This window comes from Lotus japonicus, chromosome 4 (assembly GCF_012489685.1).
Source record: "Lotus japonicus ecotype B-129 chromosome 4, LjGifu_v1.2".
NCBI lineage: Eukaryota > Viridiplantae > Streptophyta > Magnoliopsida > Fabales > Fabaceae > Lotus > Lotus japonicus.
This window is the reverse complement of record NC_080044.1, coordinates 60,035,719-60,053,724: the sequence shown is the minus strand read 5'-3', so window position 1 is coordinate 60,053,724 and position 18,006 is coordinate 60,035,719. Positions and strand designations below refer to the sequence as shown.

The following is an 18,006-nucleotide window of genomic DNA, read 5'->3' as shown; positions in this document are numbered from 1 at the left end:
ACAACCAAGAGAAGTGAGCCTCGTTGAAACTTTACTAAGAAAACCCAATGAAAAAAACATAGTGAAAGAAAAAGAATACTCACACTCTAAAATGCCTTAAATAATAAATTCACAAGTATGACATTACATCCAACCACAAAACTAAAAAGCTTTCCCACCACAAAACTAAAATGCTTAAACCAAAGCACCAAGCCTGTAATATACACCAGCAATTTGCAATTCATACAGTAACATCACAAAATATGTATTAATTAATTAATATATATTAATTAATTTAAGAAACTATACATATTTAATTACAAAAATTCAATTATAATAAATTTAAGAATCAAAAAATAAAAGAAATTAACCAAAAAGTATGTACTTTTGAAAGAAAACCGTTATGTAAAAAAATCGTAAATTTAAAATCCAATCAGGAAAAAAAATTAGTAAAAAATCGTGAAGGTCGTAATTTATTAATGAAAGGTAATACGTTGTTTCACATGACGAAACTCTCTAAACTTTTTCCTAAAAATAAGGGAAAATTTGGGCATACTAATTTAAAATTTTCAGCATATTAAAAAATAACAATAACAATAACACTTTCAAAAAATAAGAATAAAAAAATTAATAAAAAATCGTGAAGGTCCTAATTTACTAATGGAAGGTCATAATTTGTCTCACATGAAAAAATTCACCAAAAATAAATATTTTGTAACAAATTGTGAATGTGTTAGTTTATTAATTACAATAATAACATGTCTCACATGATAAAACACCCTAAAAAATAATAATAACAAATTTTATTAACAAAATACATATTTTTAAGATATTAATTTTTATGCACTTACATTGTAGATAAGTTTTACACAATCATTCAATTACTTCTCATATTTTTCTAGCTCATAATTAATTTTAAATTTAATAATATTTAAAATAGAAAATGGAAGGTTGTGATTGAATAACTTTGTAAAACTTTTTACACTATCAGTGCATAGAAATCAATATATATTAAAAAAGAACAACTTCTAGAATGACGTGTCGCTCTCACAGGCCAAGTTAGTGACGTGTCAATAAAAATTAAAATGAGTTGAAATACGTAATTTATTTAATCCATTTAAAATGTTCCTCCGTGCATCGCACGGGTATAATCCTAGTGATATATATATTATCAACTCACGTGGTAGAAGAGTATTTTGGAGTTGAGCTTCATACTCAATTACAATTTACAACAACAGGTACATTGTGGAGTGTTGCAGGAACAGTGAGAATATTATCTCCAAAATCAACCACAATTTGTTATCAGTCATTTTAATGTAAAAATGAAATATAATATCAACATACTTGTAAATATTCATCTCTCAAGCTGGTAGATTGAACTTGATTTTGCTCCATAAAGGAAGATTCAATTTCTGACATCAGTAGTGCACAAGCTATATATATGTTTGGTTTAATGCATGGAGGCCCAAAGTAAAATGTTAATTTTCTACCAAGATAAAATTGCTAACAAAAAACCTCTATATTATACTTAAGTTAATGATTTATTACTTACTTACACCAGCAGCTTCAGATTCAACAAAGCAAGAAAGCCGTGGCTCATCATGTGATGGGACCTGGAACTGGAATGTTGGTATAATATAAGCATAGGATCAGTAGCTATAATTTTCTGGCCAAAATCAGGCTTGAAGTCATATTTTCCTCATGAACACTAAAACAAAAGAACTTAGGTATCAGAAAAATCTCCGACTGCAATAACATCCATGTTGCATAAATGGTACCACTTGTAAAAGTTCTTCAGTCTCATGAGGGACAGTCCAAATTAATCTCACTAGTCCAATTGGTGCACAGTGAACTTATTATTATAACTTTCCACTCTTTACCTTCCTTCCCTTGAAGTCTATGAAAGAGTACATTGGCATTTTACACAACATATAAAATAATTGAGTAATTCTTTTCCCAGAACGAAGTCTACATAAATGATTGATGCACCAATTATAGGAAATGATTGATACAAAAAGTCTACTATTAATCAAGATAGAAGGAAACAATGCAAGTGATCCATGCTATTCAAATCTTTAAAGTCAGTTTTCACAGGGCACCAAACTTATACCATGTTTCTGCTCATAACTTCTATCTACAAACTTCTGTAACCAACATGAAAACAAATAAAAACAAAAGCCTAAAATTGAAAATCAGGTCATATGCCTTAGCCAAGATTTAGAAGGAGATATATTTCAAAGACTAGGTAGCCCAAGTACTAGGAACCAACATGAAAACAAATAAGAACAAAAGCCTATAATTGAAAAAGAAGCAGAGAAAGAGATCCTTCCTTCATCTTTCATCTTCTTTGGAGAAAAAAAATATCCTAGCTGTGAGCAATCTTCCACACTTTGTTTCAAAAACCAATAACAGAAGTTATATTTCATAACTCAAATTAAACGATATGTACTGAGAAACCAATAATTATTCCTTTACGGCTTTACATGAATCTTTATTCTATGTAAGGCATACTTAGCTGCAATAATTATTCCTTGCATGAATCTCCACCACTATCACATTTGATGTTGCATCTGCAGGTAAATATATGTGATATACATATTGGATAGAAAGTTCAATAATACCATAGTTTAATGAATAATAATTTCCGCTTAAGACATGAAATAAAAGAAATGGATGCAGACAATGGGATACTCACTTGCTAACAATCTTCAAGTGAATCTTATGATTCATTCATTAGGAGACTAACGAATTTCATGTTAACTAGCTTGTGTCCTTCACAGCAATAGCATAAGTGCCCCCTAACATGCTGCATTTACAAACAAAGGAAGTAAAAATGAAATCCCAGGCAATAGATTATGGTCATCCAGTAACTAAAAAGTAGAATGTTCAAAAATAAATTACTGTCAGTTCTATTCCATGAGGTTAAAGAAAAGGAATAGGAAAATCAGTTTTAAATCCGAATTCATATTGAACTAAATACTAGAGTAAGTATTAGTTGCATTCAGTTTATTTATGAGCCACTACTAAAACACAAAATAGTGCATCTAAATGACTTCTACATGACATATGGAAAATAGGAGCCATATTATTATTATTTGACTATAAAGGAGAGAAAGAAATAAATGAAGAAAAATCGAATTCTAACTGGAAGTCAGGCTCTACTCAATTGACATTTATGTCCTTGTGGGCTGTGGCTTGGTCTTAAATACTTCCCAACAGTGATTGTTATGGTTTTCATCTCACAGGCAAGTAGTGAATTTAGCTCTACATGTTTCTCTGATATCCTTCTCTCTCTTTATTTTTTAGCTGTTGGTATCCAACAAATTAAAAATTCAAGTCTATTTCTTAATAGAAATTTAGCAGCAACAAGTGCTAGAAGTAACCAATATATATAACTCTAGCAGCTGCATGTATGAACTATGAACTATAGCAGACTAGCTGAAATAAATGTAATCTGAAAGCTTGAGGTGTTATATAGCCTGAAAATATGATATTGGAAATTTTCTAATCCATTGCTTTAATTTATCTTAAACTTAGGTCCATAATGTGCTTATTCTTTTGTATGCTCCTGTAGTATCTTAACCGTTATAAAAGGATCAAGAAGCCTATATATATGTGACCGATTGGCAGTATTGTTTTCCATTGCAAGTGCATATGGTTATTTACATAGCTTCTTATTTTAAACATTGTATATAACAAAAAGCCAGAAATTACACAGAAGAGTTGCCGCACTGATCATGCCGGTCTAATGCATTACATTTTCTCAATACAGCAAGCCTTAGAATTCAAGTTTTGTTTTTTTTCATCCACTGAAGCAGTACTTTAATTTATGGTTATGAGCGAATTGAAGAGCTTATTAGAGCATAAAACTATCTCAATGTTTGTATTAAAAATGCTATTGGTGCAAACTGAGGCTTTTGGTAAACGGGAGGACATTCCTGGAAGTAGTGGAAGGTTTATTTAATAGGCGATGGTCTATCAAAGCTCCATCAAATGTGTTGGTTTTAGCTTGGAAAGTTTAGTTGTGTGCAGATGAGAGCAAGTTTGTGCAATTATCACCAATAGTGCAGATGTTATGTATCCTTTATATATGGTCTTTGGAATCTACAAGTGGCTTGGCTTTTCCATTGTGTTGCCTAAGGATTGGCAGTCCACTTCCTTCAACATCTACAAGGTGGCTCAACAATCTGGTTAGCAGCTGTGTGGTTCATTTGGAAACTCAAAACTCTGTAATTTCTAGTGATAAGTAGGTAGATACATTTAAAGCTATTGAACTGATTCAATACACAAATCATGGTTATGGCTTAAGGTGAAGGTGAATAACCTTGAATCCACTGACATGTTTGGAAAATTTCATCATTCTTGTCATAAACATTCTCAGTAGATATAAAAATGAAATTGAAAAACTGAAACTATTTACGAGCAATAGAAACTAGAAAGTATGAAGTGGTACATAAAGCAAAAGAATAGTAGTGTGAATCAACAACTGTACCTAGAAAATATAGTGACAATGCAAAAATAGGTTTTTAATAATTTTAAATACTAATTTTTTAAATGCACTAACACAACAATTAATTTTACTTGCCCGATTTTATATCAATGCCTATTAAATTAGGTAAATAATAACGTTTAATATATTTTTTTTGACAGCAAAAATCAATTTATTGAAGAGAAAATACATGAGAACAACCTTCTCATGAAAGAGGGGAACATAAAAAAAGAACAAGCAAAACAAAACCCCTAAAAATCCAATTTTAGAGAAAGAGCCTCATCAAAACAATAACGTTTAATATTAAAACAATCTAGATAAAAAAACAATTAAAAACTCCAAACTCAACCGTTTTTTAAACCTCTAAAATCAACTAGGAGTAAGTTACATAGTACTCCCTTAGTTCCTAATTATAAGATTCATTGAGATAATTGCACTTATTAGGAAAATATGTAATGATATTAACTGATGCATTGGTTTTAAAAAAAGTTTATATATTTTTTTTGGTTACATAGGAAAGTAAAAAAAATTATATATTCTTTCATTTACACTTTATTAATGTACTAGTACTTTTTACCCGTGCATCGCATGGGGATATTCAATTTTTTTTATGTGATTTTTTATACTTTGAACGCTAAATTGTAATTTTTTTTATCTCGGAATGATGACTTAAGTAGTAAGAGTTGCAAGGTTTGAACCCTCTGGGGAGGGATATTTGTAACTTACTAACATTTGCCTTTAAAAAAATGAATTTTTTTTTTCTGGTTTGTTATATCTTCATATCTATGCAATAAACCACTCAACTTGTCATAGACTGATTTTATTTCATCGCTCTACACCATTTCAAAATTCCACCAAGTTTCAATTCCAATACATCATAGCTGGTGTTATAATGCCCTTTAAAATCGAAAATATCATCCATTGATAGTACAAATGGGAACTCAGAATCCTAAGCCCACAAAAGAAAGAAACTTAGAAAGAAAGTTGAAAAAACGTGAAAACTTGATACACTTTATATATTCTTTCTATATCTAGATACACTTCACAGCTTTGTGAAGTTTGTTGCACTTGCAATCCATGCAAGATTTCTGGCATTGGAAGCTTCAGGAACATGGGGAACAACAACAAACCCAGCCTTGTAAGATCAAGATTTGGTCATGTGGTACAACTATATGTTTTGATGATAACAAGTATTTATTTGTGGATGAACAATTATGATACTCTAATGTTTGTCTTGAGTGTTTTGACAAACAGGTTCTGATTTTGACACCAGAAGATATATTCGTCAGAAGTTCTGAAGATCAGAGGATCTGAGGATCAGAGGATCTGAGGATCAGAGGATCAGAAGATCTGAGGATCAGAAGATCTGAAGACCAGAAGCTATGAGGGACCAGAGGCTCTGAAGGTCCAGAAGCAGAAGTTACGAAGGTCAGAGGATCCAAGCATCCCTCTGACTCTGATCACCAAGCTTCACAAGTTCCAACACGAAGCATAACTCTGATCAGATGTCATTGGTTAAAGGCAAATGTCTCTATCAAGAAGTACAAGAGCAGTGTACCATTCTAACATGCCTACCTACCAAGGTTCAGCCACAGCAGGTTCTGGAAGTTCCAGAAATGCCCTCCAACGGTCATATTTTGTCAACAGAAATATCCTTTGCACCTTGGACTATTTAAGGCTGAAGAAGAGAAGAAAGACTGAGCTGTAGAGAGAGAAACCAAGAGCTGCAATACAAGAAAAGATTCAAGCCTCTACTTTCTTCATCTGTTCTTATTTAGTTTACACTCAGCTTATTTTAGAAGCAATCCTTTGTAAACACCAACCTCAAACAGTTGTTTGATTTTCCTTAAGGGACCGGGTAGGTCAGTATCCTTAAGAAGACTAAGAGAGTGAATCTTAGTGGTGATTCCTTTAGGAGATCAAGGTTGATCGGATCCTAAAGAAGACTAAGAGAGTGAATCTTAGTGTGAGCTAAGTCAGTGTATTGTTAGTCACTTGTAGGTTTCAAGTGCAGTTGTAACAATTATCTGATTAGTGGATTGCCTTCATTCTAAGAAGGAAGAAATCACCTTAACGGGTGGACTGGATTAGCTTGAGGGATTTATCAAGTGAACCAGGATAAAATACTTGTGTGTTTCTCTCTTCTCTCTATCTTTATCCACTGCACCTTCTATCTCAGAGAAACCGAAAAGATTTACTTTAAATCTTAAGGGGAAAGTTTTTCTATTCAAAACTCTATTCAACCCCCCCCCCTTCTAGTCGTTTTTCACACCTTCAAGCCTCCTCGGTCATTTTAGCAGCACCCTCAGCTTGTAAACACAGTAATTTTAAAAGTGATGTAATTCTATACACCTGCACAACAACACTGTCAAAGAAGCATGTTTTTGGAACGGAATCAGTAGACCCAACTGCTTGACCATAAGAGATTGATAAAGCAGTTAAGAAGTTAACCTTACCAAATTAGCATCCTATTAATCAGAGAAGCTATGAGATAAAAATTACTGATTACCGTCATAGAAGCCATCTTGGTTCAAAGACTATTCTATTTGATCTCTGACCATGTGAATGGTCAAAAGGAAGGTCAAATAATGAGAAAAATGACACAGATATCCACATGGGGAGAAATAGAATTAGAGAGTTAGAGCTCTTAAAAAATAAAGGCAATATGAATGATAAAAAAGCAGCATACACTGAATAAATAATGACAACAAAAGTTAACCCTAAAAAATAACAGCAAAAGTTGAAGGAAGACTCAACGTCACACCAGGGAGAATCGATAAAACACGGGCAAAAGAAACATGTTGTATTCACATGTCTGCAAGTAAGAATTTCAGAAAATAACAATTCACCTCTCCAAATTAGTAGCCTATTCAAAAAATATAGTTTTTCCATTTCTCTAGGCACCCTATACAATTAAGTATGCCACTGTTTACAAAATAAACCACAAACCATGACAATTTTCTAAAGTTCTTACCTTCAAGGGCCTCAATTTATGTTCCCAGATTTGGATTAGATTGGCTTAATAGAGCAAAAAGAAATAAACATGTCTCCATTCAAACTTCATCCGAAAAGCCCCAAGGCAGTCAGTTACACGAAATGCAGGCATGCTCATATTGATCTGCGTTATACATGATAAAGTGAAGACATAGTAAGATTAACCACTATAACCCAAACCCCAAAACATAACAAATAAGAGGAAACAAAACAGAACAGCCATTTTAAGAAGAAGAAATGAGGTAAACAATACATGCAAAGCAGAAAACAGAACAATCATGATAAGGAGAACAAAATCAGCAAACTAATAAAAGAGCTCTTCTAATATCTAATTTTCCATCATTGTGGTGAGTTATCAAACGGGTCAGGACTGGGAAGTTTGTGCTAGAAAGAAGAGCTGAGAGGGAGAAGGTGAATTATAGAATCTTGTTTTCCCCTTAGAAGTACCTTACCATCGAGGTTAAGATAATTGCTAGGAGGAAAGTTGAAATATCTCCTGCATAAGCAAGTTTAGCATGCTTGCGTGGTTGCACGAAAACAACAAAAGGATCCATTTGTATATATGCCCAGTGCAAACATGTAATACAACATGCCAAAATCAATGATAAATCCAAAAGCACTGTTGAATCTCCCAAATAGCTTACACACAAATGCTATGTTGCCTGCAATTAGTCCCGCCTGGATCAATTAGAAGAAAATCATCAGAAAAAAAAATTCAATTTCAGTTTTTCTTTTCTTTCTTGTTTATGGGGCCCAACCACCAATTCGAAAGAGAGGCTTACAATTATGTTAAAAGTGATGAGATGCTGAGGTTAATTTTTTGTACAAAAAATTGAAAATAAGTTCACCGAAAATTAGAAGACGACCAAAAAGCAGTACCTCAATCACAGCTCATCGATTCAGATCTCTCGCTCTCTTTCTCCAGGTCACTCTACATTGCATCTTCGCTTTCCATGGTTCTAACACCTTCAGATATTCCAAATCTCAATCTCAAACAGGGCATGTATCTCTGAAAATTTTCTTCAAAAATAATGTATCTGTGAAAAATAGCTAAGTTACCTATCATGTGATAAAAAATGAGGAATTCTATTATTTTGTCAAACATCTTAGGCATGCAACATGAGATGGTTCTCCATTTATTAAAGAGTAATTCATGACCAATACGTAACACCTCAATTAAAAATACTAAATAGACATAAAGCTAATATTTAGTGGTTTCATAACTTATAATGATAGCCCTTGAACACACTTAATACTCCTTAATGCATAATAACTGATGACCATTGATTTTTTTAAACTATGAAACCTGTATTTTTTAATTAAAAGGGACTCCTGTTTATGTGGTTAAATATAGTGCTCAAAATAAAGTCACAATGATTAATTATCAATACAATTTTTGTAACTGAAAGCCTTGTCTTTCCCTTCCAATTTCTCTAATGGGAATGTCAAGCATCCTTTCACTTTCCCTCAAAAGCTCTTTCACAATCACACCAAAAAAACTACCAATCAATAATAACAAACAAATTCCTAATCAAAGACACAATTTTTCAAAACTGGGAAGGCAAACCAATTTCAACCCATTATCCTTCCCCCTCCATCCAATCAAACCCAATCACAAAGACAACAAACCCATAAAATAAAAATTGGCAAACACTCTAAAAGAGAAGTACCTGTGGGAGTCTTTCAACTGCCGAATATAAAACTCATTTTGCCACACTCATTGCCCTTCAACTCTGTGAGAGGCCCTCTTTACTTACTTAAGAATGGCAACTAATATTGAAATAGAAATAATCAAATAAGTGGTATGACATTTGCATTCTTTTTTATCTCTACATCAACTTCTTTTCTTGATTCTGCAAGCCTTGTCTCTCCCTTTAAATTTGTCTAATGGAAATTATGGAATTGCCTAGCATCCTTTCATTTCCCCTCAAAACCTCTATCACAATCACAAAAAAACAAAACTACCCATCTGCCAAAACAACCTAATTCCTAATCAAAGAAACAATTTTTTAAAACTGGGAAGGCAAACCAATTTCAACCCATCAACAATATAGTCATATATTATGTTTAATGGTTTTCAAGTGAGTTTATAACTATTCATTCTTTATCCAGTGAGGGATTCTTTCACCAAATTTTTACATGCTTGGAAAAGTGTCTCACTCAACCAACACAGATGAGAGTAACAATGCAAAAACATGGACATTAACCAATATAGATAACTTTACTTATACTGACTTGAAGATAGAGTTAAGAATGGATATTAAGAGCTTCAGGCATATAGAAAGCTGTGTTAAATAGTATATTTGAGAAAAAAACACAATTGCTATATTAGAGAAAAAGCACAGTCGTAAAGAGGAAAAAAATCTAACAAAAGACATACACATTAAAAAGAGGGAAACAAAGCATGCATGTGGTAGCTTTCAAGAGTTCTTACTCAAAGCCAAGCTTCAAGAAACAAAAAATGAACTTTTAGTTTGAATCTGTAAAGTAAAATAAAACAGTAAGTTGATAGAGAGAGAAAATGAAGAGAAAGAAACCTTTTTGCTTTTTCTTTTGTTGGTGCTCGTGCTTCTTTTGAGAATAAACATTATGAGTTGCAGCCACATCCCACCAAAAGAACTGGTGAAACCTAAAAATTATAAAAGATATAACGTTATACCAATACATCAATAGAGAAATCTAACATTTTTCAACAAACAAAAATCAAATGCAGTAAAAATGTTTCTATAGTAAATGGTAGCTAAAAGAAGTTCTCTACATCAAAGTAGTGATGAATTTCACATCCAGAAACTCAAACACTTTCTAAGGATGGTAACAGTTGAGATGATGAATTTAAAAACTGTCAAACAAAACCTGTTCAAGCATAAATGTCGGGCGAAATCAGTGCAGAGTAGAGAAGGTATTAAAGCAGAAAGGGAAAAATCAGGTCACTCCGCTGTCGGAAGAGCCACAGATCCCCTTGGATCCATCTCCTTCAAGCTGCTGAGTGTGAAACGGCTGCAAAGGTGTTTGAGACCATAGATGAAGCACCACAAAGATGTCTCCTTTGACAACCGATCGAGCTCTTTATCTGCGAATGAGGTGGAAGACGGAATCCATAAAAAGAAAAACGGGTGACCCGATTAAAAGAGGAGGAAAAATGAAAACGGGCGACGCAAGAAGGTGGAAAAATGAAAACGGAAGGAAAACGAAAACGTCAGCGAAATATTGAAGGAGATCAAGATTGTAGGTTAATTTCAATGGTCAAGATTTAATCCCTAACTAATAACTTATTGTAAATCAACGGTTGAGATTCAATCCAAGTGAAATAAAAGACATCTTTATCAAAATATCCATGGTCAAGCTTCATAGTCTTTGAAATTATTTGTTGATTGACAAATTTACCCCCAAGGCTGCAAAAACTCTCCCTTTATATAGTTTATAGATTAGGTACTTTATGAGGAAGATTAATTACTATTGCTTATCAAAATTTTGGAATCATATAAAAGTTTAATAAATACAAGAATATATATGCAAATGAGCAACAAATATTTCTAAAATTCAGTAGTAGTCTTAAAAAGAACATTAAATTCTTTCTAAAGTGTCTTATATAATTATATAATTAGGAAAGATGGAGTAATAACATGTTTCTTACCAGAGAAAATGGTAGGTGCACTGACAGTGTAAATTTATTTTACACGTGTACTTAATCGATTTCTGTCGCATCATTAATTTATTAATTTACTACTTAAAATTAAAAAGATTTATAACCACTTAATCTTATGTGACATAATGTGATTGGACGTCAGTGTAAAACTTATTTACACCGATGATGTATATCCATTAATCTTTAGTTACTGATATACATACAACTCACTTTGGTACTCCAAATTTAATAATATACATATATGTTGTTATCTTCTTATTTTACCATTTACTAAACTGCATCTGAAGTCGATTGTTGATTTATCACTATTCAACTATATATCTCAACTTTCATATTAGATTATAAATTTAACCAACAATTTGTAGAAAGTCTTGTCTGTAGACCGCACGGGTTAATTTCTTAGTGTAAGTTAAAGTAGGTTGAATGTAATGTGATTTATGTTTAAATATTGTTACTTCAAAACAGAGTCATGAAATAATATTGTTTGAATAATATTAGTTAAAGATAGTTTTGAAGTTGTATACAATTATTAACTTTTTTGATTGTGTATAATTATTAACTACTATAAAGGATATGAAATTTATAATACAATTAATATAATAACAAGCTTCATGTCACTTTAATTAATGTCCTATTAAAGAAGTGTTTCGTTTCGTTGTTCCTCCTTGCAAATTAAAACAAGCTATTACCCACAATTGTTATTAGAATATTCGATTAGATTGTTTCCATTTATGATATGTCCAATATTAGATAGAAGACTTCATTTTAGCATTAACTTTATGAAGATTTTATTACAATGGTTAAGAAAGGGTTGTTATTGTCCCATAATCTCAGGTGATGATTTTTAAATTCTCAATTAATGCCCCAACAATGACAACTGGAAGTAGAAGTGAGAGTTGTGTTCAGTTTGGTGAATTTGGCTTTTGGGTGAAAAGTCGGTTAAGATAAAAGTGATTTCAAATTACCCAAATATTATGTTACACTGTTACATGCAAACCAAAACCAAAATCACATGGGAGCCAAACAAACAGTGTCTTCGTCGTTTCAACTACTCATGTAAACAAAAATAACGCCAAACAGAAACATAGCCGTGAACGAGTTTCAATCGCTCTTTCCCTCTCAAATCCTCTGTTCTCCATTTCCTCTGTTCGAGCTTCATCGTTCTCCTGCTTCTTCGTCTCATCTGTTCGATTTCACTCTCATTCTCGGTATCTTGAACCATTCGATGAAGCTCCATCGCAGCTTGGCTTTGGAAACTCCATCGCATCGAACACCGTGTCCGTGATTCTCCATCGTAGCAGCGATTCACCTGGTTCTTGACTCTGAGAACTCTCCATCGCAGCGATTCATCTGGTTCAGTACACTACACTCTCGTTGTCTTCGTCCGTCGCAGCGAACACCGTGATGCTCCATCGCAGCAGCGATTCACCTGGTTCTTTTTTAATTTTAATTTTAATAAGGTCCAATGTCTCATATGGACATATAGTTTCTTTGCCTCTGTTTTGCGCGGATAAAATATGCTTCTTCCATTTTTCAACATATTATTCAATCCATTTTATTTTTTCTTTGTGCTTTGTTGCATTTTTCCTTTTACTCGACTTCTTAACACAGACTTTAATTCTTTTTTTCCCTTTACTTTTTTTGAAATAATTCCCTTAATTGTTTTAATTGCCTATAATTGAGTTTTCGAGATGTCTCTCCACAACAATAATTCCTTTAATTTTCTAATACGTAACAATTACATAAGTGGAAATTCTCTGTTTCAATCCACATGCAAGAAGTAGATATAAGTCCCACGGTTCTTCAACGACCATATATACAATGGACTCCAGCGACGAGGTTGTGAGCTTGGTGACAGGCTACAGTAGCGGCGCACTATTTTATGTCACACTAGAGCCGAACTCGCGTCCGAAAGGCATGATCGATTCTCAAAAGCGCGAACCAAACATCTCAAACTCGCTCAGGATTTTGTAAGGTTAATTTCTCTGTTTTCAGTGTTTTGGGTTATTTTTTATATTTTGTTTTAATTGTTGATGTGTGTGTTAAGAAAAAAGAGTTTAGAAAAAAAAATTGCCGATGTGTGTTGAATGTGGGGAGAATAGAAGAAAAGATGGTGTAAATAAAAGAAAGAAGTGAAGGTAGAGCAAATAGAAATAGATTGCGTTAGATTTTTGGACGGAAAGTTAACGAAAGGACGAAAGTTGAACAGAAAGTTAACGGAAGGCCGAAAGTCGAACAGTCGTATCACCAATAGTTCCAAAATAACTCGTATTCTTAATTAGGGACCAAATGCACACATTCGTGTTACTTAAGGGACCAAAACTGCAATTAAGTCAAGCCAATTTTAATTATAAAATAGTGTTTGAGTCAATGTGGGTTTGAACGGAGTTCATGGCAAAGTGGATTTGTTGTAATGAGATTTACGTTTTTTTTTTAAGTTTGATAAACAAATCCTGTTGGGATGATGTTAATTGAAAACAATTTTCAAAGTGTGCAATTACCAAAAAGGATATTAATTTTATAATGAAATTAAAGCTTAAAATCAGTCTATTGAAAACTGGTTTTTGTAAACTGATTAAGCATTCTCAATACTGATAAACTGATTAAGCATCTCTCAATACTCTGATTAAGCATTCTCAATACTGATAAACTGATTAAGCATCTCTCAATACTCTGATTAAACACCTTCACTTCATAAACAGCAAATTTTATTTTTCTTTAACAGTAAACTTTTAATTATTATTGAACGGCATTCCGCATCCAGCAACAAAAAGAGAGAAAACACTAAGTGTGTGTTTGGAAAACTTCTGTTGATCCACGTTTGACCCCGATTCACGTTTGCAGAAGCAAGAAATAGTTGCTTTTGGATTTCTGGATCCACGTTTGGCCTCTCCAGATTTGAAACCAAACACACACTAAGCCGATAAACCAATTATCTAACTTGAGTAACCAATAATCTAACTACACATTACCAACTATATAAACCAGAATGGGAAAGACAATTGAGTTCAATTATGTCACAGAATAATTCAATCTGGGTTTAGGAAAAGTGACTCTTGAGATGAATGTGGGTTTAGAGGTGTAACAAAGTTTGGTAAATGTACTTTTAAAATTGCAAATACACAGATGTGAGGCAAACTGGTTTGACCCACCCCAATCCCAATGGAAAACCAAACATAGGCTTAGATGGTCCAGCCACTAAGCCAGGCTTGGCTTCACCAACCAAGCTTTCTTCAAGCAATTAAACCAGGATCACTGCTGTCTTCCTAAGAACAATAAACCAGGACCGCTGTTGTCTTCTACCTCAAATATCTATCATTTTTATGAAAGTAAGGTGGCTGATCTAATAAGGAAAAATGGAATTCTGAAGGGGCAGTTGGCAAGCTGAGAAGCCGCTGACCCGATCCCAATCCCAATGGAAAACCAAACATAGGCTTAGATGGTCCAGCCACTAAGCCAGGCTTGGCTTCACCAACCAAGCTTTCTTCAAGCAATTAAACCAGGATCACTGCTGTCTTCCTAAGAACAATAAACCAGGACCGCTGTTGTCTTCTACCTCAAATATCTATCATTTTTATGAAAGTAAGGTGGCTGATCTAATAAGGAAAAATGGAATTCTGAAGGGGCAGTTGGCAAGCTGAGAAGCCGCTGACCCGATCAGCATGTAATTACAATAAACGAGCCAGATGGTAATAAAAAAATCCATTCAATAAATTAAAACCAGAAGAAATAAACCAATAATTTACGGGCATCAGAAATAGTAATAAATAATGGCATAAGTTATTTGCTCTATCACAAGTTTTAACCCACTAATATTGACTCTACCACCTAATTAAGGACCCATCTCTATTTCGCTTACCGATTATAAAATCATCCGCATCTGAATCCTCTTTGCTTGACCTCTTCCTCTTTGCTGGACCTTCATCTTCTTCCTTCCAATTTACCTCCGCTTCAAAATCACTAGATTCATCCTCCTCCTAAAACATTTTGTGTATAAGAATAAATCAAATGGGTAAAACATAACAAAATGAAATTATACTTGCACTGTATTCGATACAAAAACCCAACAAAACAACAGGTGTAGATGACTAAAATTTCATATCAATTGTCTTTATTTCCATTCTCACTTGCATATTCTTTGGTTGGAGGGGAATGGAGGGGGAGGGGTTTTTTTAACTTAGATTGTTTGGTTCAATATTTAGGAGAGGAGAGGAATAGGGGGACCAAAACCCCTCCAAGTCCTAACTTAATTTTGTGTAACCTCCAAAAGTGGGAGGAGTTGCAGGGGAAACATTTCATTAGACAAAAATGTCCCTCCTTTCCAATCAATTTTTTGCTGCTACCAGTCTCTGTGTCTTCTCTTATGCCTTATGTCGCGTGAACTTTTAGAGTATATAGCACAATCTTCGTGCCCAGTTTTAATACCCACATTCTGTGGATTAAAAATGAAGACAATCTTCATCAAGCACACAAATTATGCAAACGTACCCAAGAAATACAATGGAGAAACCATTTATCAATTTGGTGAGTTCATTATACAGTAAGAATAAATAAAGGAAGACATGTATAATGAATGCAACAAGCAAACACTGAGAAAAGAAACGAGATATAAAACCCATTGTATCAAGAACTCGAGGGACATTCAGTCTTTACCATCAAATAATCTTTTTCCACTTCCAGTAGACTCGTACATATACGCTCATTAGAGTAATCCAAAATACTGAGGCTGGTGTTGTATCATCCTAGGCATTTAAGTAACTATCTCAACTCTCACCAGTTAATCTAATTTTTCTTAGCATGAATTATCCCTGTCTCCTAAGAGATCCCATCAACATTGTGAAGTGTAGCATCGGCTAAGGGTCATTAAAGTAAATATCTTTTAAAATCTCTTCCCTCCTGAACCAAATAAAAAAGAGGTCATTTTCCCACCCCTCCCCTCCTTTGAACCAAACACACCCTTAAAGAAGGAATTATGTGATGTAAGACATATTATTGAGTTCTTTTAGCGGAAACTTTAAACTTGATTGTGTTCTATTGATTCTCAAACCCCACACATCATCAGCTTGAATTGCTGAAAATTCAAGTAACAAGTATGATGCCAATGAGGACCTGGTCTATTATATAATGCACATCCCAAGTGAAAAGAATTGTATCTTCCGAATATGTTTGGCATCAATAGGAGAACGAGAACAGTCCTAATCACAAAATACAAATCAGATATTGAAATTGCTAACCTTCAGAGGATGGAGCACCTGCCCAATAAAGAGGATTGTTCCAGTCAAATCTTCTCTGATTAAAAAGAGGAAAGGGTGGTCAGCTACAAAATCTATACCAGGACGACGGGTACAACACATTTTACCCTTCGGCGCCTTCTTCATTGAACTGGTCGTTGTAGCTTCAGTGCCTTCTTCATTTACCTCAATGAAAGCTTTGTGAAACATGCTTTCAACGTATTCTCCATCCAAAGGAGAGTCCACCATTTTTGTAAAATCTGCATCCCGTTCAGAGAAAGGCGAAACCACTCCCAGCTCCTTCAACATATTAGAAGCTTCAAGTGTAAAAGAAATCTTGAATTTTGGAATCCTGAAATTAAATACTTGCACTTTTTGCCGAGGAAGCTTGCCTTTCAAGAAATTAGACTCTGAGGCCAGCTTTTTAATTAAAGCTGACAGTCCATCTTTTGCGTCTGGAAGAAAAATGTACATGGAGAACCGACGCTTTTTATCTAGACCTTGTTGATAAGAAAGGCGGAGTACTTTGAAACCATCAAAAACGCTAATAAACTGCTCCTTCTCGCTTCTCAAGAAGGGAACCTGGACTAAGGTGCCATTAAGGAGGTGAAAATCATAATAGCCTCTAGCATCAAGCTTGTGTTTCCACGCACCTTTTAAGTACAGTGCATTTGCAAAGAAAAGCCTGGTTAACTTGCCTACTGCCTTGGGAGGAAGAAGCTTTGTTATAAGGCCATTCGTCTCTCTTTCAACCCATGAATTCACTTCATGGCGCACTTGGTCAAACTTGAAAACCACATCAAAATCAAAATTAATTATTTTTTCATAAACATTTTAAAAGAAGTATTTGTTTGTCAATAAAAAATTAAGACGGTCTTGAAAATGTGATAGTACCTTGGCCAGAAAATCAACTGAAGCCAGAGTCGCCTTGTAATGAGTGGCCACAAGTTGTTTAAAAGAATGAGAAAGGGAAACCGATTTATCAGCCCACATTCCATTGACAAAAGATAGACGATGTGAAGGAGCAGCAGCGTCAGAGAGCAGGACGGAGACGAGCTGGGAGAAGAGAGTGTTGAGATGGTCGATGGAGTCAGTTCGGAGGAAGGAAAGAAGCTCGTCGAGCGTGGGGCCTTCTGAACCCGCAGCCATGACACAAAGAACAGCATGGAGAGAGAAGGGTGAAAAGATGAGGTTCTTCTCCTGATATTCTTCCTTTGAGAATAAATGCTCTGTGATGCTGAGGGCAACATCGGTTTGACACCTGATTGATTTTCGAAGGTCCCTTTTTGCTCTAACTATACGTCCCATACTTTACTTCAATGGTTCAAAATCCTAAAAAATAAGCAATAAGTCAATGTTTCAGAATGGAGAAAATTGCATTATATATGATCCCAAACTCTGCCACAGAAAGACATAAGCTGAAGCATACACAATAACAATTGCCCAGTCCAGGATGCAAATTAACAACCAGTAAATCCACCTGTTTACACGGATTTTTGGTAAACAAATATCCTCTTAGTTCGACTAAAGGAAGTTTAGATTCGGGGTCCTTTTGAGAAAACGCTTTGCCAAAGTGTAGTGTGTGAACGAGTGTATTCTCGACAACAATAAACAACTCAAACGAAACTGGACTTTATTGAATATGAGTCGATTACAAAACAGTCAAG

The 18,006-nt window shown here is 34.2% G+C and overlaps 1 protein-coding gene and 1 long non-coding RNA gene across 6 annotated transcripts; both read right to left on the bottom strand.

Moving 5' to 3' along the window:
- Nucleotides 1–1,115: 1,115 nt before the first annotated feature.
- Nucleotides 1,116–10,694, bottom strand: LOC130715480 (uncharacterized). Of its 5 annotated transcripts, none has more exons than XR_009011672.1 (8): nt 10,316–10,647; nt 10,000–10,091; nt 8,342–8,499; nt 7,915–8,140; nt 7,443–7,586; nt 2,675–2,785; nt 1,532–2,549; nt 1,116–1,412 (listed from the first exon to the last, which is right to left on the bottom strand). It is a non-coding gene; the product is annotated as an uncharacterized LOC130715480 (long non-coding RNA). The 5 variants fall into 5 exon arrangements; XR_009011675.1 differs by lacking the exon at nt 1,116–1,412 and adding an exon at nt 9,843–9,907 and having other exon boundaries at nt 2,355–2,549; XR_009011673.1 differs by lacking the exon at nt 1,116–1,412 and having other exon boundaries at nt 2,355–2,549; nt 10,316–10,694.
- A 4,235-nt stretch (nt 10,695–14,929) lies between these two features.
- On the bottom strand, nt 14,930–17,647 carry LOC130713062 (serpin-ZX-like). Its single transcript, XM_057562864.1, has 3 exons — nt 17,234–17,647; nt 16,343–17,125; nt 14,930–15,085 (listed from the first exon to the last, which is right to left on the bottom strand). The coding sequence occupies exons 1-3, from the start codon at nt 17,645–17,647 to the stop codon at nt 14,930–14,932; spliced, it is 1,353 nt and encodes a 450-aa protein (XP_057418847.1).
- Between the last annotated feature and the right edge of the window lie 359 nt (nt 17,648–18,006).